The sequence below is a fragment of the Haemorhous mexicanus genome, chromosome 15 (genome assembly GCF_027477595.1).
Source record: "Haemorhous mexicanus isolate bHaeMex1 chromosome 15, bHaeMex1.pri, whole genome shotgun sequence".
Classification (NCBI taxonomy): Eukaryota; Metazoa; Chordata; class Aves; order Passeriformes; family Fringillidae; genus Haemorhous; species Haemorhous mexicanus.
The window spans coordinates 2102642-2128401 of record NC_082355.1 but is presented as its reverse complement, the minus strand read 5'-3'; the positions used below and the strand labels follow the sequence as shown (position 1 = coordinate 2128401).

Sequence of the window (25760 nt, the reverse complement as noted above, 5' to 3'; positions counted from 1 at the left end):
CCACTCACTCTTTGGGGGGGCTCAGGTCGTCGGGCCGTGTCTCGAAGAACTGCAGCACCTCCTCACACTGGGAGATGTAGGGGGGCAGCTGGATCAGAGCCTGGGGAGCAAACACAACACACACACACTGCTGGCAGCATCCAACCTGTGCAAGGAGCCCAGGGAGCTCTCCTGGCAGGGCAGGGACCTGGGACAGCAGTGGCACCCAAGGGGTTGCCAGCACAAGCTGGGAGAGCCAGAGCAGAGCCAGAGAGCCCCCGTCCCACCCAGCCCCCCACCCTGCTGCAGTCAGACCAAAGCAGAGCAAGCAGAGACTGCCCAGGCCCTGCTCAGCCAGCTCCAGCCTTTGGGGCAGATGCTGTGCCAGAGGCTGGGAGCCCCAGGGTGCCCATGCAGCCTCCCAGCCACCCCTGGCAAAGGCTGGGCACTTTACACGTGGCAGACTCTCAGTGCCACCCCAGCACAGCCTAAAAATGCTCCCCTGGGCAATGGCAGCTTGGGGAGGGGCAGGGAGAGAAGCAAGGGAGGCAAGAGCACAGACACCAGGGCTGGGAGGCTGCTGTGCTGCTGTGGAACAGCAGGAGATGTAAAATTCCCTCTGCTTCTTTCCCTTCAGGGAATCTGCTGTAAAAAAGCTCCAGCAGTGGGACCTGCAGGGTGAGAGGGCCTGGCTGGGAGAGCAGTGGAAAAAGGGAATATTTAAGCTCAGGGAGCAGAGCTGCAGCCTGAGCTGGAGCAGATTTATAACCAGTTTTCTGTACAGCTCCCCCTCCCCTCTGCTGTCCCAGCAGTCCCGTGACAGCAGCGTGGGCACAGCAAACCTCCCCTCATTTCTCTCCTGGAGACAAAAGCACAGCTCGGGGTGACCACAGAGATCAGATGTGGCTCCTTACTGCCCCAAGTGCTGGCCCCAAAGCCCTTCCAGCCACTGAGCAGCAGTGCCAGCACAGCAGACTGTCAGACCACTAATCATGGGCCAGACTGAACAGGATCATGTGAGACACAGCAGAGAGAAAACCACTCCCTCCATGGCTTTTGGGCCCAGGGAAGGGCTATTCAAATATCAGGTTTTGCAGGGATGCCATTCCCATGTGGTACCACTCCCCAGCTCCAGCACCCCATGATCTAAGTGATTTCCCCTTGCCAAAATCCCTGGGATTTTGTGGCCTGGAGAAGGAGGGGATGATCCCAGAGAACACCCTGGGCTGGAAGGAGGAGACACAAGAGCCCACAGCTCATGTCCCAGCACTCTTGGAAGGAAACCCACCTAGAGCTGGCTCTGCTGAGCCAAGCAGGCCACCCCACTGTCCCCACTGTGGCCACCACATCAGAGGCACAAGCAGCCTGATGTCTGTCCCACCTCTGGCCCTGCCTGATGTCTGTCCCACCTCTGGCCCTGCCAGCCAAAGCAGGACACAGCTTTGGTGTTGGAGCCACAGCAAAGTCACCTCTCCCATCCTTCCTGCAGGCCTGAGGAGAAAGGACCAAAGACAGAGAGGATGCTTGCTGGGTTAAAACCCATTTTGCAGGCAGTGAGGAAGGATCTCTTGCCTTTCTCAGAGCAGCAGTATTCCCAGTGGGCCACCCAGTCTCTTTGGGGTAGAGCATCACCACTCCTCCATCAACCCCCCTCTGACACTTTCCCAAAATCCCTTAGACAGGAGGAAGGCAGATCCCACACCACGAGAAAGGCCAAAGAGAATAAACTGGAGCAATGGGAAGACATTTCAGCCTCTGCTCCCTCTCCTTGCCAATCCCATGGCTGTCTGAAGTCTCATTCAGCAACTCGTTGCTCTTACCAGTTTGCTCTGATTCCTTCACTGCTTTTCCTGCACTTTACCTTAAATTGCCACATTTTCCAGTACAACAGGAGTTGGAACAGAGCCCTGTGAAAGCAGTGGCTCCCCCCCTGTTCCTCTTCCCTGCTTCCACCCCAAATCTCACCCATCCTCTTCGCAGGGCTCTCCCAGAGAACAAAAACACCCAACTTCCCCCAGAGGAGATGGCAGAAAAGAAAAACCTCCTCACACAGCTTCCTCCTGCTAATCCCTTGCTCATTTTCCATCTCTGCAGCCCCTGCTCAGCCCCACAGGCACCTCAGGCCAGCTGCTTCCCGGGTAAGGAACAGCAGCTCAAGGCCAGGAGGGAGAGCTGGGGGCTCTGGGTGATGCATTAACGGGAGGAGGAGAGCACAGCTCCCTGAGTGGGTCATGGAACATCAGCCATTACCTTCCTCTTGTTAAGTCAAATGGCTTCATTATGTTTTATGCCACTAATGGCATTGCTCTGAAAGAGGCAGCTGCAGCATTTCATCACTGAGGGACGTGTTCTTCCCCAAAATGGAATTTATGGCTGTGTCTGTCTGTGCAGTGACACAGTTCAGTGGCCAAGCACCATCAGCTTCCCCCAGGACAGCTCAGAGCACACCTTGTACCACACCTCCAGCACTCTGCCCTCACCTGCCCTCCTGGCCTGCAGGGATTCTCATCTGCAGCCCCTCTGCAGAGCTGTCAGGATGCATTTCCCAGCCCATCTCCACCCCTGGAGCTGTAATTCCTCCCTGCCAGGGGCCTGGCTGAGCCCCAAACCCCACGGCCTCCCCCCACCACGCAGAGGCACTGCCACACCTCCCTCACCCAAGGGATGGCATGGGCATTTTACCATTTCCCCATCTTCCCGTGGGTTTTACAGTCTTGGCATAAATTTCCAACAAGATTCAGACTGGATTTTGGAGGTGCCAGTCCTACCATGGCTGCTGCAAGCACTAAAGCATGTTTTTGACACGATGAGATGTGACACACTGGATTTGTGTGAAAACAGTTCATCGTGGACTTCAGAATTTTGTTTCCCCTGCCAAAAAAAATCTGCCCTAAAATCATAATTTCCCTTACACTTCAGCCCAGTTTTCTATCCTTCAAGAGTATGGAGCAAATTGTCTCAGCCTTCTCTCTGTTCCAATAATTCTCTGAGGAACAAGTCATCTCACCCTGGTTTTGTAACCAGTAACTGGAGTCTGCATCCCAGTTTGGAGCCACCCCACCACCCCACAGCCTCAGGTGCTGTCTGCCACATCAAACAGGAGGCCTTTTCCCAAAAGATGGGGAAGGAAAGGCTCTGAGGAGCTGAGTCCTTCACACCAAGTCCTGCACGGAACCATTTCACTCCAGCCCTGTGATGATGGACACAGCCAGGTCCTGTCCAGCCCCTCCAGAGCTGGTTCTGCTTTGCAGCTGGAGATGGGGCAGGAGGGAGGCAAAGCCCAGCACCAGGGTGCAAACTGGAGTGGGGCTGGGCACCTCTGCCCCCTGCAAGGCCAGGCCTCCAAACCCCCAGCATGAATCACGAGGAGAGAAAAGCTAAACCATGGGTGGGTTTTAATCCAAAAAGGGATTGACAGCAGGGGCTGAGCCACACTCCCATGTTCTTGATGCCTTCAGCTTTAGCTTTCCTATTTCCCAGACTCTGCCTTGGTGAATAACTCTGAGCTCCCTGTAAAGTGTCAGCAAGGTCTCCTCCCAGCTCAGTCCCACAGAACAATCCTTGTCCAGCCCCAGAACCAAGGACACCGCTGCAGCTTCAGCCCAAAGAGTGCAAACAGCAGGGAATGGAGGAGAGCAGCCTGGGAGGGTGGGACTGCATCCCCTGGAGCTGGGCTTGGACACTGAACCCCAGCATGGAAATGGAGCCAAACTTATCAAAGTGGGAGAACTCGTGGCCAGGAGTCCATCTGGGGTGGAGCCAGGGCCGGGCTCTGGCACTGCCCAAGGTGTGTCCTGTGAAGGGCTTTTCATGAAAACCTCTTTATTGCTCTAACTCTGCCCAGCCTCTGCTCCAGGCAGCCTCTGAAGGCATCAGGGCAGCACTGGCACACCAGGAGATGCTGTCAGTCCATCAGGATGGAGCTGGGCCAAGCTGGGATTGTCCTTGGTGGGTGTCCAAGGATAGGGAGCTGGGTGTGCTCAGCCTGGAGAAAAGGAGACCCAGGGGTGCCCTCATCACTCTCACAGCTCCTGAAAGGTGCCTGTGCTCAGCTGGGGCTGGGCTCTGTCTCCAGCAGCACTGACAGAACCAGAGCACACAGCCTCCAGCTGCACCAAGGGAAATACAGGTTGGATATTGGGAAAAAAATTTTAGAGAAAGGGTGATAAAGTTTTTTCCAGCAAGGGTGATAAAGTTCTGGAATGTTCTGCCCAGGGAGGTGGTGGAGTCCCCATCCCTGGGTGTGTTTAACAAAGCCTGGATGTGGCACTGGGTGCCAGGGTTTGGGTGAGCTATTGGGGCTGGGCTGGACTCCATGGTCTCGAAGGTCTCTTCCAACCTGGTCATTCTGTGAATTCTGTGTGACTGTGTGTGTGATCCTGTGACTGTGGGTGTGATCCTGTGTGGATCTGTGAGCTGGGAGCCCCCTCACCTTGCAGTACTCATCGATGGGGATCAGCCGTTTCACCGCCACGTCGCGGATGTGGCTCCGGCGGAAGAGGATCTTCCCTGAAACACCAGAGGAGAGAGGGACACAGGGGCAGGTCAGCTCAGCACTCTTTGGGACCACTCTGTCAGGACCTTTTCCCCGCACCCCCTCTTGTTCCCAAAAGCACCATACCCAAGAAAAGCCCATTTCCTCAGATGGATTCAACACCTCACCAGAATCAGGCACAGTTCGAGGGGCAAGGACACGCCAGGGGAGAGAAGAGGAAACAGCTCCCAGCAAACTGCATCCCCTGGTCTCTCACCAAGGAGGAGGAGCAGCCCCACCAGAGCACACCTCTCTGTTTGCTGCTGTGCAAGTCTGGGCTGGGCAAAGTCCCTGGCAAACGCTGCAGGACGTCCCCTGTCCCATTGTCCAGGGTGTCCAGGTGCAGGGTGGGCAGCAGCCAAGCCAGAGGGTTTTTCCCTGGGCAGCTCCTGGAAGCCACAGTGTCTGCAGCTCTGAGTCAGACCTATAGAATTCTCCTTCCTGTCTGGGGTTTATTTTTGCTCTCCATTAAGGGGATCCTCTTGCCACTCCGTTTCCTCCCCTCTGGCTATGGCACAGGCCTCTTGCCTTTGAAGCCTAATGAGTCCTAAATGCTTCAAGCTGCTCTCTCAGAGAACAGCTTCTCTGCTTTAAGGAGACAAAAGCCATTAGCAGACAGCGAAACTGATCCCTGATCAAAAGGGTTGGTGCTGGCAGGATTTCAGAGCACTTCCCAAAGCTCCAGGAACTGGCACTGCTCTGTGACACTACCACCTGCAAAACTGAGGTCTGGGGGGGTGACTGCCAAGGAAGCTCCCTCAAGTTCTTCCTGGCAGTTCCAACACCACAGGAAAGTCTTTTTAGTGCCTGCTTGGGTTTCCAATCCCATCCCTGAACCCAAACTCCCCTCACTCCACCCTTGCAAACCACATGAGAGCAGGGAAAAAGCCCTTGGGGAGCCACACCACGGCTTTGTCCCTTTGTCCCTTTCCCCCTGGAATCACTGAAGCCAGGGGCTGGATGCTACAAAGAGCAGGGCACAGGAAAATGGTCACATGATTCTGGCACTTTTAAATCCAGGGCTGAGTCATTGATCAGAATTTTAACTGCAGGCTGGGTGATTTATCCCAGCTTGCAATCCAGGGCTGGGTCACCCCCTGTGCCTCTCCCTGACTTGGCCAGGAGCTGCATCACGGGTGACTTGTGCAAGCTGCCAGTGCATTTTTGAAGCAGAGATGAACTAAAGCCAAGCCAACTTCAGCTTGCAAAGAGCACGAGCAAGAACCTTCTGGAGGAGCCAAATCCCCTGGCAGGCTCAGTTAATGCTCTGGAACAGGACTGAATCCACCCAGAGGCAGCTCCATCCTTGCCCTGCAGGGGAAGGGAGGGGGTCAGGCAGCTCAGCCCGGGATTGCTCCTCATTCCTGAGCCCTTGGCAGCAGGGCTGGGACACTGATGGTGGGAAATGCTCTGCCCTGCAGTGCATTCCCGCTGAGGCATGCCAACAAGAGCCAAATCTGGCAGCCTTTGTGACAGAGTGAGAACAAACCCCCCTCCATTCAATCTTCTCCTGTTTTGAGGGTGAATAACCCGGGAAGCCTGGGAGCAGCACCCAGGCTGGAGCTCCACTCCTCGCCCTGAGCAATGATTTCCCATCTGACAAGAGAATGATCAAGTTCTGCCTTTGCAGCAGCAATCCCAGTGTGTTTGCTGCTGAGGGCTCTGTCTGAATGATGATTGCTGAAAAGATGAATGGGTCACAGCAGTTCTGCTGGCAGAGGGAAGGAATGGCTGCTCTGGTTCTAGGTCTGCCAGGGTGAAATCACTGCTGGGTGGGGAGGTTACAAATGGCTGAAATAAAAAGCTCAGGGTGTGGGAATATTGAAATGTTTAACAAACATATGCTAGTGAGTAATAATAAAAAGGATACAGTTTGGGGGAATAAATTCATCACAAGTGATCTTAAATTAGCCCAGGCGTGGAGCATGTGAGCCAGCAGGAAATCCAGCTCCTCTCCCCATTTGCTCCAGATCTGGTATTTTTCAACAAGGAAGTTTATTTTCTAACAAAAAGCTGACTTTAACCAAAAAGCCTAATTAACAGAATTGCAGCCCCTTCAGTGCTGCCAAACCCAGCAAGAGAAACCCTTGAGCTGAGAGGCAGGAGAGAGCAGGAAACCACCTCCCTCCTGGAAGGGAGAGGTGGGCAACCTGCAGCATGGCCCTGGGCAGGTTTCCAGACCTAAATCTGGGAATTTAGGCAGGAATTTCAGCCGAAATTCCAGTGGGAATTTCTCTCCAGCGGGGCTTTTCCCACGGCCCAAGACAACAGAACCCAAGGGGAGCACAGGAGACTGAGGGGTGCAGAGAGCACCTGAACAATGCTGCAGCTCCAGGGGATGGCTCCTAGCTCCTCACCCCCAGCTCCCTCTGCCTGGTGCTCTTCTGGCTGCTCCCAGAAGCTGTAAGGATCCTCAGCCAGGTCCTGGCAGCGCCCAAGGCCAGGCTGGACAGGGCTTGGGGCACCCTGGGCCAGTGGAGGTGCCCTGCCCAGGGAGGGGTGGGTGAGGTGACCTTTAAGATCCCTTCCAACCCAAACCATCCCAGGGCTCCACGATTCCAAACCCGTTTTCCCCTCCCAGCACTGCTCCTGCCTCAGGATGAGGAACACCAAGGACAAGAGAGGTGAAGGGGGGCAGCTCTGCTGGTGATGGGGTTTCCATCAGCTGCCATCAAAGGCCAGAGCTGCTGCAGGCTCCATTTGCCCAGCTTCTCTCTCTTGTCACGATGCCAGGACTCAGAAATAATTAGATTTTCTTCTTTACATAGATAACGTTATGCATGAGCAATGAGCAGGGAGGCTCCATCCCTGCTGGCACCAGGAATTCCCTCCAGCAGGAAGTGGGCTAAAATCCACTAAAAATACCCTGCAAATGCACTGTCCTTTACACAAACAAACAAAGCTGAGAGAATTTATCAGCCAGGAATGTGTCAAACAAGTTGATTTTGGAAAAAGACAGCTGAGATAAGGCTCTAACACACAATGGCTGCCCTGGCTGTGCAAGCACCCACGCTCCAGGATGTGCTGCCTGCTTTTTCTGGACTTTAAAAATCTGTTAATCCTTACAAAGGAAAAAAAAAAAAAAAAAGCTCTACTGAAGGGATTCTGTCTGGCCATGAAAATTCCTCTGGTGCCAGAAAGGATCTGTTCCCCAGGAGTGGAAGAACCAAACTCCTCTGTGGGTAATCAAGGCTGATTTGCTTTATCTGATCGAGCCAGAGCAAAAATTGATGGAGCAGCTCCCAAAGTGGGGGGCTGGAAAAAAATGCAGCCAGGTCCCCAGTGCCTCAGGCTTTCCTTGGGACTGAGCAGTGTCAGGAGCCTTGGGGGAAAGGCTGGGAAGGAATTTGGGTCTCCAGCAGTGTGAGCCAGAGCAGGCAGGCCACAGGAGGGGTTAATCTCTCCAAAGACACAAAACCAGGGACACAGGGCTCTGCAAATTGTTCCCTCCTGGGGGAATTCTCCAGGCAGAGCTGGAGCTGTACTGGGAGCTGGGAAAAAAACAAAAAAAAACCAAAAACCAGACAGAGGGACCTCAAGTAGCAAAATTGTGGAGCCAAGGGCTGGATGTGCAGCAAGCTGAGAACCCCAAACACACACACACACACACACACACATCCCCCTGGGCAGCCCAGCTGTGAGCCAAGCAGGGCTCCAGGAGTGGAAAAGCAGCTGTGCCTCCTGCTCTGCCCTGAAGGAGATCCCCCCTGCCCCCTGCCCACGGCCTCGGAAAGAATTCCCTGCTCTGCACCTTCCAAATCACATCCAGACCTCCCCCAGCACGGGTTCCAAGCTCACTTCAGAGAAAAGGCAGCCCTGAATGTACATGTAATTAATCCCAGCCCCTGGAGCAGCCAGCTATTCCTGGGATGGGGGTCAGGCGTGGGAGATGGGGTGTGCAGGGCTCAGCCTGCCCTCCCAGCCTGCTGCAGCAGAGATCCCATCTCATCAGAGCACAAAACAACAACTGGGACCCCTGCCCCAGCTCCTGCTCACAGGAGGATGCACCAGGACTGAGCAAAGCCAGGGAGCAGAGCTGGAAAATGGATGAGGTTTCCCCACTGCCTTCACAGAGGTTCTGTGGGGAGCTAAAGCACCCTCACAGTTATCCTGGGAGAAAAACCCCAATTTGTGGGTGGCACTGGTGCCCACAGGCAGCAGGCTGGTGGGCTGGGGAGGGAGCAGAAAGCAGGGCTAATCCTGCTTTTCCAAACAACCTCCCCAAACCCCCCTGGTCCTGCTCCCTTCGCTCAGGACCTCACTGCTAAACCTTCCTAAAAAGCAATTTTACAGCCAGAGTGAGCTCAGCCTCAGGCAACCCCTCCTTGCTGGGGCTCACGTTTCCAGCCAGGCAGGAGAACTGGCCAGGAGCTGCTCCAGGCCCCTGGGGCTGCAGGAGCCTGGAAAGCTCCACGTTCCTCAGAAAAGCTGTTTCCTGAAGGATCTGGCACAGCCCTCCCCAGCTGAGCTCATCTGTTTGCTCTGCTCCTTCTTTCTTTCTTTCTTTCCTGGGCTCTCCATCTGCCCTGGGCAGGGTGGGAGCCCGGTGGGGATGTCCCAGCTGGGCACCAGCAGGGCTCTGCCCCTCTGCAGCTGCCCCAGAGCCCTGCCAGGGCCACAGCTGGTGCCAGCACGGGCTGGCTGCTGCCACAGCTGCTCCAGCACCACAGAAAAGCTCTGCCAGGGGCTCAAGGCCAGCTAAGAGAGCTCAAAAAGCACTTCAAATTCCCCTCAAGAGCTTTTCAGGCACAGGGCAGGAGCACTGCCAGGAAAATCCAAACCCCACCAGGCTCTGCTGTGGGATGAAGGTGGTGTCAACACCCAGAAAGGGACAAGCCCTGGCCCCAAAGCTCAGAGCTCAAGCCCTGGCCCTAAAGCTCAGAGCTCTGGCCCCAAAGTTTGGAGCTCTGGCCCCAAAGTTTGGAGCTCTGGCCCCAAAGTTTGGAGCTCTGGCCCCAAAGCTCAGAGCTCTGGCCCCAAAGTTTGGAGCTCTGGCCCCAAAGTTTGGAGCTCTGGCCCCAAAGCTCGGAGCTCTGGCCCCAAAGCTCAGAGCTCTGGCCCCAAAGCTCAGAGCTCTGGCCCCAAAGCTCAGAGCTCCAGCCCTGGCCCCAAAGCTCAGAGCTCCAGCCCTGGCCCCAAAGCTCAGAGCTCCAGCCCTGGCCCCAAAGCTCAGAGCTCCAGCCCTGGCCCCAAAGCTCAGAGCTCCAGCCCTGGCCCCAAAGCTCAGAGCTCCAGCCCTGGCCCCAGAGCTCAGAGCTCCAGCCCTGGCCCCAGAGCTCAAGAGCAGCTGCTCTGCTTTGGAGGACCCAGCTCTGTGGCTCCACAGGAGCTCAGTGGGCTGAAGGATTTTTGCATTTCCAAAAGCCCCTCCTGACAGCATCAAAGACCTGCTCAGAGAGGCCAGAGCCTCCAGAAGTTTCCCATAAAAAGTCAAATCCTCAAGGCAGGCCCTGAGTACAAAGCCAGCAGGGTTGCTGTGGGCTGGGTGCTGGGATGGGGGGCAGTCCTGGAGCTGTTCCCCACTCCAGGAGCCCAGCCTGACACACAAACCCCAGGTTGCAGTGCTGACCCCGAGCCTGGGACACTCTGGGGTTTGCTGAGGGAGCCAGAGCTGCAGGAGGCATCTGGGAGAGCTGAGGTGGCCACAGGGCTGGGGCTGCTCTGCAAGGGCTGCCTGGCAGGCACAGGGCTGGCAGGAAACCACAGCAGCCAGAGCTCCCTGCTAATGAAATTCAGCTGCTCCAAATGGGACTGGGAACTAACTCCAGGATTCCCAGAAGCTGCACACACTCCAACCCCCAGCAAGCCCAGGGGGACAGAACCACACCTGTGCACAGCAACAGTCCCAGGCTCACCTGGGCTGAGAGAGACAAAGCTGGGCATCAGCTGTGCCAGAACTTGTCATCCCAAAATGGGAAAAGATTCCAGAAAGGAATCAGGCTTCAGGGCAGCCAGCAAATACTGAAGGAGCCATCCTCACCCCCAGGTGAAATCCTCTTCTTGCCCACCCTGTCCCTGGGGAGGCTGCGGCTCTCTGAGCTGCTCCAGGGACAGCCAGCAGCTCCTGACTGCCCCAGCAGCCTGCAGGGCAAAGGCACCACAATTCCCAGCCCAGAAACACCTTCCCCAAGCACAGGGGCTGGAGCTGGCCCAGCCTTCCTTTTCCAGCAACTTCCACCCCCCTTTTTCCCACAGTGGAAATCCCAGTACATGTTTCCGAGCAAAGGGAAACCATTCCAGCACCAGGGAGGAACAAATGCTGGTGACTGTGAGCAGCAGAGCTCTGACCAGGCTTCCCTCCCAAAAATAGCAGAGTTTTGGTGGGAATTTTCTGCGAGTGCAGCTCAGCCAAAGCACAAATCCAATTTTTCCAAGTGATGCCCGTTGCCAATTTGGCTTCCATCTCTCCCTGCTGGCAGGAGCACTTGTACAGCAAAAGCTTTTCTGTTCCAGCCCCAGGTGAGCTTTCCTGCACCAGCCCCAGGTGAGCTTTTCTGCTCCAGCCCCAGGTGAGCTTTTCTGCTCCAGCCCCAGGTGAGCTTTTCTGCTCCAGCCCCAGGTGAGCTTTTCTGCTCCAACCCCAGGTGAGCTTCTCTGCTCCAGCCCCAGGTGAGCTTTTCTACACCAACCCCAGGTGAGCTTCTCTGCTCCAACCCCAGGTGAGCTTTTCTACACCAACCCCAGGTGAGCTTTCCTGCTCCAACCCCAGGTGAGCTTCTCTGCTCCAGCCCCAGGTGAGCTTTCCTGCTCCAACCCCAGGTGAGCTTTTCTGCTCCAACCCCAGGTGAGCTTTCCTGCTCCAGCCCCAGGTGAGCTTTTCTGCTCCAGCCCCAGGTGAGCTTTTCTGCTCTAACCCCAGGTGAGCTTTTCTGCTGTAACCCCAGGTGAGCTTTTCTGCTGTAACCCCAGGTGAGCTTTTCTGCTGTAACCCCAGGTGAGCTTTTCTACACCAACCCCAGGTGAGCTTTTCTGCTCCAGCCCCAGGTGAGCTTTCCTGTTCCAGCCCCAGGTGAGCTTTCCTGCTCCAGCCCCAGGTGAGCTTTTCTGCTGTAACCCCAGGTGAGCTTCTCTGCTCCAACCCCAGGTGAGCTTTTCTACACCAACCCCAGGTGAGCTTTTCTGCTCCAGCCCCAGGTGAGCTTTTCTGCTCCAACCCCAGGTGAGCTTTCCTGCTCCAACCCCAGGTGAGCTTTTCTGCTCTAACCCCAGGTGAGATTTTCTGCTCCAACCCCAGGTGAGCTTTTCTGCTCCAACCCCAGGTGAGCTTTTCTACACCAACCCCAGGTGAGCTTTTCTGCTCCAGCCCCAGGTGAGCTTTCCTGCTGAGCTTTGCTTTTGCTGATGTTACAACACCAGGACAAGCCAGAATCAGAAACCCAGACCAGATTCTGTTGCTCAGAAAGGGGTGGAAATTATTTTCTATTTTTTTTTTTCCACCACTCAGAGCAAAGCAAAGCCCACAAAGGCCTTTATGATTCCAGAAGAGCCAGGAGGCAGAGCTCAGCACAAAGGGCTGCACTAAACAGACCTGACAGCCACTGGAAGTGATTATGGTGCTGTGACATTCCTAAGGCACATCAGGGGTCTTCCCCCCCCACCCCAGCAGCAATCCCCCACCCCACAAAGTGCCAGGGATTATCACATCTGTTCCCTGGGCACAAAACCACTGGTGCTGGACGTGGCACAGAGCTCCTGGCTTTGAGCAGTGCCCCCAAGGAGCAGGGCAGGAGGCCAAGGCTGTCCATCAGCCTGAATCCCACTGAATTCCTCCTCTCTGATGTGCCCTGGAGCTGCACAGGACAGGGAAAGCAGCGTGGGAGCAGTTTTGGGGAGCCTCACCCCACCCTCAGCCCTGTGCCTGTGGGGTTCTTGGGCCTCCACTCTACAATTCTGGGGGTTCAGAGAAATCCTGGGGGGTTTAACACCCACTGGGCACGCTGCTGACAAATCCAGGGGTTCCAAAGGACACACTGCAGGCCAAGAACTCCGTGTTGCTCAGCTGGTGCAGCAGCAGAGAGCTAAAATCTGTGTGTGCCCCCAGTCCCACAGGCTGGGAAGGAGCTCCTGCCGTGCCAAAGCCAGCTGGGATCCTGCTGGGAGCCCTGTCCTACCTGGCAGGAAGGGGATGATCCTCTGCTTGGGGTCCTTCTGGCCTCCTTCCATGGGGAACTTGTCCAGCATCTGCATCTAGGAGAGGAAATGCAGGAGAGGTGAGGAAAGGCAGGACACAAAGGCACCCTGCCCAGGAGAGAGACAGAGCACACCAGGGACATCCAACACCCCTCCTTTGGGAGGAGGAGGAGGAGGAGGAGGGAGATGCAAACCCTGCTTTGGTTTCCCCAGGGCTTGGATCTGAAATCTGCCAGGATTTCTGCAGCTCCCTGGTGCCCAGGGTACTGAAATGGCTCTGGCTGTGTCTGTTGGAGCTCTCTGCCTAAAGAACTCCCATTTCTGGAAGCTCTGCCCAGCAAGTGTCCTGAGCACCTGGGAAGTCCAACCAGCCCTCGGCACTGGCAGCACCTACACCTTTTTCCTTGGATCTCTGGGATAAATACATTTATCCCAAACCCTGGGATAAATTATTGAGGTTTGGTGCAGAGGGGACAGATGGAAGGAGGGATTTTTTCCCTGTATTTTGAGAAGAAATGAAAAACTCCCCCAAGACTCCCAAAGACCACAGGAAAGGCAGAGAGAGCCCTCAGAGGGAGCTCAGAACCTGGGTGGCACTGAGCACAACGGGGCTGTGCTCACAGGAACCAGCTGGGAGGGGTCTGGGAGGAAAAAATGTCCCCAGAGCTGGCACCAGCCACGGACTGTGGTGACATTCCAGCAGCCCCAGGGAGGACTTGGCTCTCCCAGGCAAGCCAAGATCTCTTCCCTCAATCCATGAAAATCCAGCACATCCCTGTCCCCCTGTGCAGCACTCCTGTGGTGGAGAGGTGCAGGGCAGAGCTCAGGAAAGCTTGTGGCTGGAGAGGGGTGAGGAAAACAAGGCACAAACACTGCACATCTGGCTGTGGTTAAATCCTGGAGGCACTGGGAGCAACCCTGGAGGCACTGGGGGCAACCCTGGAAGCACTGGGAGCAACCCTGGTGGCACTGGGAGCAATCCTGGAGGCACTGGGGGCAACCCTGGAGGCACTGGGGGCAACCCTGGAGGCACTGGAACAACCCTGGAAGCACTGGGGCATTCCTGGAGGCACTGGGAGCAACCCTGGAGGCACTGGGAGCAACCCTGGAGGCACTGGGAGCATTCCTGGAGGCACTGGGAACAACCCTGGGGGCACTGGGAACAACCTTGGGGGCACTGGGAGCAATCCTGGAGGCACTGGGAACAACCCTGGAGGCACTGGGGCATTCCTGGAGGCACTGGGGCATTCCTGGAGGCACTGGGAGCAACCCTGGAAGCACTGGGGCATTCCTGGAGGCACTGGGAGCAACCCTGGAAGCACTGGGGCATTCCTGGAGGCACTGGGAGCAACCCTGGAGGCACTGGGAGCAACCCTGGAGGCACTGGGAGCAACCCTGGAGGCACTGGGGCATTTCTGGAGGCACTGGGAGGAACCCTGGAGGCACTGGGAGCAATCCTGGAGGCACTGGGAACAACCCTGGGGGCACTGGGAACAACCCTGGAGGCACTGGGAGCATTCCTGGGGACACTGGGAGCATTCCTGGGGACACTGGGAGCATTCCTGGAGGCACTGGGGCAATCCTGGAGGCACTGGGAGCATTCCTGGAGGCACTGGGGCATTCCTGGAGGCACTGGGGCATTCCTGGAGGCACTGGGGCAATCTTGGAGGCACTGGGAGGAACCCTGGAGGCACTGGGGCAATCTTGGAGGCACTGGGAGCTCTCCTGCCCCTGCTGCAGCCCCAGCTGAGCATCCCTGGCTGCAGAGCTCCGTGAGCCTCCAAGGCAGAGGGTGCAGGCTGAGCTCTCCCAGCAGCACGTGCCTGGGCTGTGCCTCTGGCCAGACCCCAGATCCCTTCCCAGCCATGTGATCCCACCAAAGCCATCCAGAACTCCAGCCCAGCCCATCTCCATCTCCCTTTCTGCACTGCAAAGCTGCTGCTGCTCAGCCTGGGGACCCTTCTCTTGGTTCCAGCCCAGGGGCACCAGTACCACCCCCAGACCTGCCTGGGCTGGCACCCTTCAGCCTGGAAGGAGCAAATTGCTCTTTTGTTTTTTGCTGGAAGGAGGAAAAGAGGTTGCAGAGTGGCTGGAGCAGCCTCTGGCAGTGTCAGGAAGAGGAGAAGGTGGGGAAGGAGAGGGCAGGGGGTGATGCCATGGATCCCAGCCTGGCTGCCACGTCACCCAGCTCTGGAGGAGCAGCAGCCAACACCAGCTCATCAGCTTTCCTGGGCACCAGCCTGTGGCAAGACCAGCTGAAAGCCTCACTCCAAGCAAAACAGGGCCAGAGCTGGCTGTGAGCACGGGAGGCAGCTTGGGATGGCAGATCCAGGAGCACAGAGGCACAGAGAGCCAGCCTGGGCTCTGGGCTCCCCCTGAGCTGCACACACAGAGCACAGAACAGAGAGGGCAGAAGGGCAGAGCCAGGGGAGAGAGCAGGGAAAGAGAACAGAGCCAGGGGAGAGAGCAGGGAAAGGGCAGCTCCAGAGACAGGGGAAAGAGCAGGGAAAAGAACAGAGCCAGGGGAAAGAGCAGGGAAAGAGCAGCTCCAGAGCCAGGGGAGAGAGCAGGGAAAGAGCAGCTCCAGAGCCAGGGGAAAGAGCAGCTCCAGAGCCAGGGGATGCCAGCAGACACGAGGCCAAGGCAGCTGCAGGGCTCCAGGCTTTGGGGTTCCCCCTGTGTCCCCCCTGTCCTGCTGACCCCGCAGGATGGGGATGCAGCACAGCCTGTCCCACTGCTCTGCCAAGGAAAGCCAGGGAAAGCAGCTCCAGCTCTGGGAAAGGGAAGGGGAAAGGGTGAAAGGGCAGGAACCCCACAAAGGCTGGGGAGGGACACAGGGACAGGCACAGAGGGTGGTCTGCAGCTGTGGGAGGCAGGAGGGAGCCATGGGGGCACTGCCACAGCCCCTCTTTGCAGCAAGGGCTGCCCTCCAAGCCCATCCCAGAGGGGCCAGCCAGGCTCCCAGGGAGAGGGGCAGACAGGGCAGCAGAGATGCAGCCAGACAGCAAACACAGGGGAGCACAGAGGGGCCAAGTCCTGCTCTCAGCACTGCACCCAGCCAGCTCAGGGAGAAAAATGAAGGGAAAAAAACACCAGCAACAATTAATCTATTGTTTCTCCCCTTCCAAGATAATTTTTAAGTGTTTGTGACACAAAAAGGCTGGAGTGGATGCAGTTTGAAGAATTTTGGTGTCTGTTATGAGAGGGAAGCTGTTGTGTCCCACTTTGTACTGACCCCTTTCCAGCAGGGAGAGGGATCCCAGCTTCCCTGGAAGACAGAAACCCCAGTGGGGGACGCAGCACAGGGCACATTTATCCACATTTATCTCCACCACCAACTAATCTTATCAGTTAGCTGTTTTCCTTACCCAGGAATGTCTGGAGTGAGGCAGACTGTGAGAACTCCCTGTCCCCACGAACAGGGAAATGCAGGAAAAACAAACCAGGATAACCCCCCCAGGGGTGGGCAGCCTTGGGAAAGCAGCTTTGAACCAGCAGGCTGGCAGAGAGCTGCTCCACCAACAGGAAAGCCCTAAGATAATCTCCTAATTAGAGCAATTAGCAGAGGGGAATGTCCCTGCCCAGCAGCACTCCTGGCAGGCAGAGGGCTGGGCCCAAAAAGGAGCTGTGGTGCAGTGCCAGAGGGTTTACAGCACGCACACAGGGTGAGCCCAGAGACCTGGCTGCTGCAGGGGACAGCCCAGGTGTGCTGCAAGCAGGACAGGTCACTTCCCAGCTGCTGGAATTCAGGACATCCCTCTGGCTGGCCTGGACTGCCAGGACCCTGCCAGGGGGCTCAGAGACCCTGGCACAGAGCCCAAGAGCCCTGTGGGTTTGATTGTGACCCATGGAAAAAATGACCAGCCTTAGGTGAGGATCTGCAAGCCACGACAGTTTAAGCAGAATGAGAGTGAATTTATCACGGGGTGAAAAAATAGATTTTGGGGTTTTTAGAATGGGGGTTCAGGGGGCAAGAGGGAGGAATCTGGGCACGCCCAGCCTTTCTCCTTCTTCCTCTTGTCCTCCATCTCCTGCTGTGATGGTGGCACTTTTGGATTGGTTTAGAGTATGTCAGAACCCAGGAAATCCCTCTGGCTGCCCTGAAGGACTCGAGCCCCTGCCCAGGGGGGCTCAGAGACCTTGGCACAGAGCCCCAGACCCCTGTGCCTTTGATTTAGCCCTTGGAAAAAACAATTCCCAACCTTAGATGAAGAATTAGAAGCCATGAAAGTTTAAGTAGAATGAGAGTGAATTTATCACAGGGTGAAAAATAGATTTTGGGGTTTTTAGAATGGGGGTTCAGGGGGCAAGAGGGAAGAATCTGGGCATGTCCAGCCTTTCTCCTTCTTCCTCTTGTCCTCCATCTCCTGCTGTGATGGTGGCACTTCTGGATTGGTTTAGAATAGAAGCTCACTGTCTAACATAGGTGACAGGTATTGGAAATTGTAAACATTGCACAAGTAGTTTTTAGTATAAAAAGATAACACCAACCCAGGGCAGGCAGAGTGCCTCTGTCTTGCTGAGCAGACCTCAGCAGGTCAGGAGAAAGAATTTTACAGAAAAGAAACAATAAACAACCTTGAGACAGAGAAATGAAGAGCTCTGACTCCTTGGGCTGGAAAAAGAGACTTTGTGACACATCTCGGGTCACTGTGAGCAGCTCGAGACGCCGAGGCCCAGCTGGGAACAGCCTGGAGAAATCAGTGCCCAAAGCCCCAGCCCAGGCCAAGGGCCAGCAGGCAGCAAGGTGTGCCATGCTCTGCTGCTCCTCTGATCTCCACTGCAGCACAGGAGCTTCTCCCCAGCCAGAGGAGCTGTGGAATGACACCAGAGGAATGGGCAGGAGCTGCTGCCCGGGAAGCTCCACCTGAACAAAGGGAAGAACTTCTGAAAGAACTTCTGAAAGAGAGCTTCTTCCCTGCTCAGTGAGCAGAGACCACAGAGGGGATGGGGTCTCCTCCCTGGGGACATTCCAGAGCTGTCCCTGTGGCACCAGTGACCCTCTGTGGTCGCAATCCACCCTGGGATTGTGGGATTTGCTCTGCTTGGCTGGCAGAGGCTCAGCCTCAACCCACACTGCTGCTGTGTGCTCCAGCAGGAGAGAGCTGCCCCAGTCCCTGCCTCCCTCCAGCAGACAGCCCTGTTACCCAGAGAGCAGCCAGCAGGGAAAAGGGGAAAAAAAGGAGTTCAACCAGAGGCTTCCCAGCCTGGTGGCAGAACCACAAGAGGCTCTTTGTGAGCAGGACAGCAGCAGCAGCCTGCTGTGGGGCAGGGTGAGCTGGGCCAAGGCTGCTCCCACCCCACCCTCCCCAGCTCCCCACAGCCCACCCTGCAGGGCAGGGAGTGCCCCGGGGGGAGCTCCAGAGGGGACACCCCTGCACTGCTCCCCCTGAGCCCACCAGAGCCCTGCACAGAGCGGGGCCACCAGTGTCCCACTGGTGGGGTGGGAAAGGGACACAGGTCCTGCCAGGGGGGACAGGGTGGGGGACACAGCTCCAGCCTGGGAACCAGGGGCTTCTCAAAGTGCTCCTGCAGATCAAAGCACTGGGATCAGCTGGTTTGGGAAACCTCTGCCAAGCAACAGTCTGGGAAAGAGAAATCTGGCAGCAGCTCACAGGCTCCTGGTGTTTAGTCTCTCTGAGATCCTACAAGAGATCCTTCCCTGCATCCTCAAGGGCTGCCTGAACAAACAGGGGGTGAAAAAAACCCCACAGCAGCCCAGAAGACAGAGGGATTGACAAGGAGCAAGCTCAGATCCCAAATGTTTTGAATGAGACAAGAGAAATGGGCAGGAACTGATGCCCAGGAAGAACTTCCCTGGTCAGTGCCCAGCCCTGGGCTGACACGGATGCCAGTCCTGGGGAAGGGCTCCAGTGGTGCCACAGCATTCCCATGGCATGCCAAGGGGAGCTGGGTGCTCCCAGCAGCAGGAGCTGCCCCAGGTGAGCAGGGTGAACACATTTCACACACAGGAGCTGCCCCAGGTGAGCAAGGGGAACAGCCCCAGTGCATTTCACACACAGGAGCTGAGCAGGGGGAGCAGCCCCAGTGCATTTCACACACAGGAGCTGCCCCAGGTGAGCAGGGGGAACACATTTCACACAGCAGCAGGAGGGGCAAGCCCGAGCTCCCCAGCATCACACAGCTGGATTGTGAAAACCTCATGGAAAACTTGAAGCATCGCTCAGCAATCGACAAAAAAAGAATTAACTGAGGTCAGAGGGGGGGAAAGAAAAGGCCACACAGATTGTCAGCAGCTGGCAGGGCAGGAGAGATTTCCTGTGAAGTCACAGAAGGATCAGGCACACGCTGGTGCCTGGGGACAGCTCCTGGCACGGGGAGCACTGGGGTGGGCAGGACACTCCCTCCAGCCCTGGGACCCCAGCACTGAGCCACCTCCAGCTCTGTGTCACCCTTACAGCACGTGGGACAAACCCAGGAGCTGGGGGGGCTCTGCCTGCACCTGGGGACGTGGCAGCTTCACTCCTCCAGGTTTGGGCTGAGGTCAACTGAGCCCAAAAGCAACTGGGCAAAAAGCTTCCACTGCCCAGGGCAGATCTCCCCTGCCTGAGCACTCAGTGTTCCACAGAATCCCACATGGCTTTGGGTTGGAAGGGACCTTAAATCCCACCCAGTGCCACCCCTGCCATGGCAGGGACACCTCCCACTGTCCCAGGGTGCTCCCAGCCCATCCAGCCTGGCCTTGGGCACTGCCAGGGATCCAGGGGCAGCCCCAGCTGTGCCAGGGCCTGCCCACCCTGACAGGGAAGAATTTCCCAATATCCCATCTGAATCTCCTTTCTGGCAGTGGGAAGCCATTCCCAGTGCCCTGTCACTGCAGGCCCTTGTAAATCCTCTCTCTCCCTCTTCCCTGCAGCTCCCTCAGCAAGGTCACACCTGTGTCACCCCAAAGCCTCTCCTGTGCAGGTGAACAATCCCAGCTCTCCCAGCAGAGCTGCCCCATCCCTCTGCTCACCCTGGAACTCTCCTTTGAGAGCTCCTTTCCCACCCTCCCACGTCCATGGCTGGCTTCTGCCCCTCCTCCCCAAACCCCACAGGGAACAATCCCTCCCACTGTCCCATCCAAACCTGCTCCTGTCACTCTGAAGCCATTCCATCCATGCTGACCCCTGGAAGTCCCCTTCCTCTCTACACTAAGGACTTTCCTCATCCACTTTCCATTAATTTCTGATACCACAGCCCCTGTCTGGCATGGGGGTGAGCACAGAGAGGAGCAGAGCAGGAACAGCCCAGAGCAGCAGCTCTGCACCCACACCCAGCTCTGGGGGGACTGCCAGTGGCTGAGCTGCTGGGGACAGAGCAGAAATGTCCCCTCCAGGTGTCCAGGGACAGAGCAGCAATGTCCCCTCCAGGTGTCCCTGGGATACAGCAGCAATGTCCCCTCCAGGTGTCCCTGGCACAGAGCAGCAATGTCCCCTCCAAGTTCCCCTGGGACAGAGCAGCAATGTCCCCTCCAGGTGTCCAGGGACAGAGCAGCAGTGTCCCCTCCAAGTGCTCAGGCACAGAGCAGCAATGTCCCCTCCAGGTGTCCCTGGCACAGAGCAGCAATGTCCCCTCCAGGTGTCCCAGGGACAGAGCAGCAATGTCCCCTCCAAGTGTCCCTGGCACAGAGCAGCAATGTCCCCTCCAGGTGCCCCAGGGACAGAGCAGCAATGTCCCCTCCAGGTGTCCAGGGCACAGAGCAGCAATGTCCCCTCCAAGTGCCCTGGGGACAGAGCAGCAATGTCCCCTCCAGATGTCCAGGGACAGAGCAGCAATGTCCCCTCCAGGTGTCCAGGGACAGAGCAGCAATGTCCCCTCCAGGTGTCCCTGGCACAGAGCAGCAATGTCCCCTCCAGGTGTCCCTGGGACAGAGCAGCCATGTCCCCTCCAGGTGTCCCTGGCACAGAGCAGCAATGTCCCCTCCAGGTGTCCCTGGCACAGAGCAGCAATGTCCCCTCCAGGTGTCCCTGGGACAGGGCAGCAATGTCCCCTCCAGGTGTCCCTGGGACAGAGCAGCAATGTCCCCTCCAGGTGCCCAGGGACAGAGCAGCAATGTCCCCTCCAGGTGTCCCTGGGACAGGGCAGCAATGTCCCCTCCAGGTGTCCAGGGCACAGAGCAGCAATGTCCCCTCCAGGTGTCCCAGGCACAGAGCAGCAATGTCCCCTCCAAGTGCCCTGGGGACAGAGCAGCAATGTCCCCTCCAGGTGTCCCTGGCACAGGGCAGCAATGTCCCCTCCAGGTGTCCCTGGCACAGAGCAGCAATGTCCCCTCCAGGTGTCCCTGGGATACAGCAGCAATGTCCCCTCCAGGTGTCCCTGGCACAGAGCAGCAATGTCCCCTCCAGGTGTCCCTGGGGACAGAGCAGCAATGTCCCCTCCAGGTGTCCAGGGACAGGGCAGCAATGTCCCCTCCAGGTGTCCCTGGGACAGGGCAGCAATGTCCCCTCCAAGTGCCCTGGGGACAGAGCAGCAATGTCCCCTCCAGGTGTCCAGGGACAGGGCAGCAATGTCCCCTCCAGGTGTCCAGGGACAGAGCAGCAATGTCCCCTCCAAGTGCCCAGGGACAGAGCAGCAATGTCCCCTCCAGGTGTCCCTGGCACAGAGCAGCAATGTCCCCTCCAGGTGTCCCTGGCACAGAGCAGCAATGTCCCCTCCAGGTGTCCCTGGCACAGAGCAGCAATGTCCCCTCCAGGTGTCCAGGGCACAGAGCAGCAATGTCCCCTCCAGGAGTCCCTGGCACAGAGCAGCAATGTCCCCTCCAGGTGTCCAGGGCACAGAGCAGCAATGTCCCCTCCAAGTGTCCCTGGGGACAGAGCAGCAATGTCCCCTCCAGGTGTCCCTGGGACAGAGCAGCAATGTCCCCTCCAGGTGCCCAGGGACAGAGCAGCAATGTCCCCTCCAGGTGTCCCTGGGACAGGGCAGCAATGTCCCCTCCAGGTGTCCAGGGACAGAGCAGCAATGTCCCCTCCAGGTGTCCCTGGGATACAGCAGCAATGTCCCCTCCAGGTGTCCAGGGCACAGAGCAGCAATGTCCCCTCCAGGTGTCCAGGGACAGAGCAGCAATGTCCCCTCCAGGGGTCCCTGGGACAGAGCAGCAATGTCCCCTCCAAGTGTCCCTGGGACAGAGCAGCAATGTCCCCTCCAGGTGTCCAGGGACAGAGCAGCAATGTCCCCTCCAGGTGTCCAGGGACAGAGCAGCAATGTCCCCTCCAGGTGTCCCTGGCACAGAGCAGCAATGTCCCCTCCAGGTGTCCCTGGGACAGAGTAGCAATGTCCCCTCCAGGTGTCCCTGGGACAGAGCAGCAATGTCCCCTCCAGGTGTCCCTGGGACAGGGCAGCAATGTCCCCTCCAGGTGTCCCTGGGACAGGGCAGCAATGTCCCCTCCAGGTGTCCAGTGACAGAGCAGCAATGTCCCCTCCAGGTGTCCCTGGCACAGAGCAGCAATGTTCCCTCCAAGTGCCCCAGGGACAGAGCAGCAATGTCCCCTCCAGGTGTCCCTGGCACAGAGCAGCAATGTCCCCTCCAGGTGTCCCTGGCACAGAGCAGCAATGTCCCCTCCAGGTGTCCCAGTGACAGGGCAGCAATGTCCCCTCCAGGTGTCCAGGGCACAGAGCAGCAATGTCCCCTCCAGGTGCCCCAGGGCTCACAGGATGTGCAGAGCTGCAGAATTCCAAGGGAAATGCCATCCTGTGTCAGGGATATCCACCCTGAGCCAGCAAACACCGAGCAGCTCCAAGGAGCAGCAGACCCTGCTGCTTTCTGGGCTTTGAAAAATGCAGATTTGGCACAGAACTCAGCCCTAAGTGCAGGCCTTGAGCTGCACCTGCCTTCTTAGGATCCAAGCAGGACAAGCCAAACCTCTCAGGAGCACAAAGGCTGTGACTGAGAGCTCCCCTCACAGTGTCACCTCACACAGGGACAGAGAGAAATCTGCAAAGCCTCTGGCCAAATTCACTGCCTGCTAAAATCCCAGCACAATTCTGGGGCTGAAAGCAGCCACCTGTTGGCAGCTGCAAAGCTGTCACCCCCAAATGGAAACCTCAGAGCTCCTGGGACATTTCCAAGGGACTTTTTCATTTCCTGGAGGTGGAGGGGAGCTGGAAAATGCTGATTTGCCAAGAAGAAAGATCAGCAGGTGAGGATTCATTACAATTAACGTTTCAATGCGAGCTGCTGAAATTAAAAGGCTTTTTTTTTTTCCCTTAATGTTTTAAGTGACTCATCAAGGGGAAAGCATTTCTTTAGAATATTAATAGTGAAAAAAACCCCAAGAGAATGTTTTACACGGGCTGAACTGAGCTTCTCCCCTTGCTCTCCACTTCCTCTTCCCATCCCAGCCACGGGAAGGTCCCTGCAGCACAGCTGGGGCTGTGTCACACAGCATGTGCTGCCAAAACCCACAGAGCCACCAGGAAAGCTGCACAGGTGAGTCCTGCTCACCCACACCCCCTCTCCAGCAGCCCCAAACATCTCAAACCAGCATCTTCCCAAAGGAGGGAATGTCACAGACCTATTTTCTGAAAAATCCTTTGCTAAGATTTTTTTATCTCCTGAGAAGCTGAGAAGCCTCAGGAAAAGAAAAACAATAATTACCTGCTGCTGTGGAATGCAACAAGTGCATCTTTGATTAGTCCATGTGAGTTGTTTCTACTTGATGACCAGTCCCAGTCCAGCTGTGTTAAAACTCTGGTCAGTCACAAGATTTTATCATTCCTTTCTATTCCTTTCAAGCCTTCTGGTGAAATCCTTTCTTCTATTCTTTTGGTATAGTGTTAGCATAGAATTTTCTTTTAGTATAATATATATCATAAAATAATAAATCAGCCTTCTGAATCATGGAGTCAAGATTTTCATCTGCTCCCTTGTCCTGGGACCCCAGGAAGACTGGGAATGCATCAGATTTTAGTTTGTGCTGTGGAATGAGAGCATGTGGAGGAACACCAACACCTGCCCTATTTCATGGGCCAGGGCTGGGCTCACACCTCCAGCCAGGTGAGTTTCACACCTCCCCCTGCTCCACACCCCACCCAACCCCTGAAGGGTTCCAGGGTCACGGAGAGACCCCAAAGCTCAGCCTGACCCGTGCCCAGCTGCTCCCCAGGCTCTCCTGACGTGGTTTCTGCTCCTCCCTCCCTGCTCAGGGTGAGGAGCAGCAGAGCTGTGAGCATTCCCTCCCTGAAATCCGTGCCCAGTCCCTCCCTGTGGCAGGCCCAGACAGGACCAGGCAGGGTCAGAGCTGAGCACAAGCTCAGGGCAGGAACAGCAGCCTCGTGACCCCTCCTTGCATCACACACACTCTCACCACCCAAACCATCCATTCCCCTGCTGCTCCTTCCCCAGGCACAGCCCCATGCCCCACGCAGCAGCAGAGCCAACGCTGAGGGATTTCTGTCCCCACACCAGGGAGGAGCTCACAGTGCTGTCACCAAGAGCAGCCCCAGGGCAGGGAGGGATGGGAAAAGGGGCACTGCAGACCCTGAGGGGGTTCAGCTGCAGACCCAGGGTTTGCACAGAACAAACCTGGCATGGCCATGGTCCTTCCTGCCCTCTCCCAGCTGACAACAAAACCCTGGCACAGACAGAGCCCCCAGGGACCACCCGGCATCCCCACAGCTCCTTCTGCACCTCCTGAGCTGAGCAGAGCTCAGGGCAGCTTCTTCCTGCATCACACAGCAACTGCAAACTGCTGATCTGCCAAGGACAAAGATCAGCAGGTGAGGATTCATCACAATTAAAGCTTCAGTGTGAACTGCTGAAATTAAAAGGTTTTTTTTTTTTTTCAATGTTTTAAGTGACTCATCAGGGGGAAAGCTTTTCTTAAGAATATTAGAAATTGCAGGTCCTTCCACCAGCACTCTGGCTGTGTCAGATTGATTAAAAGCACGTGGAGATGCTGGGTCTCACTCAGGCCAGACCCACAAAACCTCAGCAAACCCCCAGGGCACAGACAGGCACCTCCCCATGGCAGGGGCCACCAGGGCCCTGGCAGGAGGGAGGAGCTGAATTTCCAGAGCTTTTCCAGTAACAGATGCTGGGGAGTGCAAGGGCATCAGCTCACCCTGGCTCAGGGAGAGAGGGAACAGGAAAACCTTCCACCATTGCATTACCAAGGGCTCCCCCCAAAATCCACCCTGGATTGTCAGCACAAGCCCCCAGCTCCATCCCCAAGGGATGGAATTTTATCCCTCCCATCTTTTTGGCTCCTTCCACTCAGGCTCCTCCCGGATCAGAGCCTGCCACGCTTCCCCTGGGATGTGCTACCCCAGGGCTGGCAGGGCTGTCCTGCAGCTGCTCTGCCAAGGTTCCAGAGGGAAGGAGACCTGGGGGGCCAGGAGGGATGAAAGAGCAGAGAGCAGGCTCAGAGCCAGCCCTCCCTTGCCCTGGGGGCACCTGGGAACGAGGCACCATCCCAAGGGAACAGCAGGAGAGGGACCACAGCAAACAGGGCTGCACTGGGAGGGAGATGGGCTTGGAACAAGCCAAGGGCCAAGGAGAGCTGTTCCCAACCTGGGATGGGCCATGGAGAGCTGTTCCCAGCCTGGGATGGGCCATGGAGAGCTGCTCCCAACCTGGAATGAGCCATGGAGAGCTGCTCCCAGCCTGGAATAAGCCCTGGAGAGCTGTTCCCAGTCTGGGATGGGCCATGGAGAGCTGTTCCCAGTCTGGGATGGGCCATGGAGAGCTGTTCCCAACCTGGATTGAGCCATGGAGAGCTGTTCCCAGTCTGGGATGGGCCATGGAGAGCTGTTCCCAGTCTGGGATGGGCCATGGAGAGCTGCTCCCAGCCTGGAATAAGGCACGGAGTTCTATTCCCAACCTGGAATGGGCCATGGAATTCTGTTCCCAGCCTGGATTAAGTCAGGAACCATGGAGAGCTGTTCCCAACCTGGAATAAATCAGGGGTCATGGAGAGCTGCTCCCAGTCTGGAATAAGCCATGGAGAGCTGCTCCCAGCCTGAAATAAGCCATGGAGAGCTGTTCCCAGCCTGGAATGGGCCATGGAGAGCTGTTCCCAACCTGGAATGAGCCATGGAGAGCTGTTCCCAGTCTGGAATAAGCCATGGAGAGTTGTTCCCAACCTGGAATAAGCCATGGAGAGCTGTTCCCACTCTG

At 56.8% G+C, this 25760-nt stretch overlaps 1 protein-coding gene across 3 annotated transcripts in view; it reads right to left on the bottom strand.

Annotated features, from left to right (window-relative positions):
- The window catches only part of SH3PXD2B (SH3 and PX domains 2B), a 69579-nt gene that overhangs the window by 25603 nt on the left and 18216 nt on the right, over window positions 1-25760 (bottom strand). For all 3 annotated transcript variants that reach the window (XM_059859904.1, XM_059859902.1, XM_059859903.1), the window contains exons 3-5: window positions 12625-12700; window positions 4412-4488; window positions 9-100 (exon numbers count right to left, since the gene is read on the bottom strand). In XM_059859904.1, coding sequence (XP_059715887.1) covers window positions 9-100; window positions 4412-4488; window positions 12625-12700 — 245 coding nt within the window. The remainder of the gene's footprint in view (window positions 1-8; window positions 101-4411; window positions 4489-12624; window positions 12701-25760) is intronic.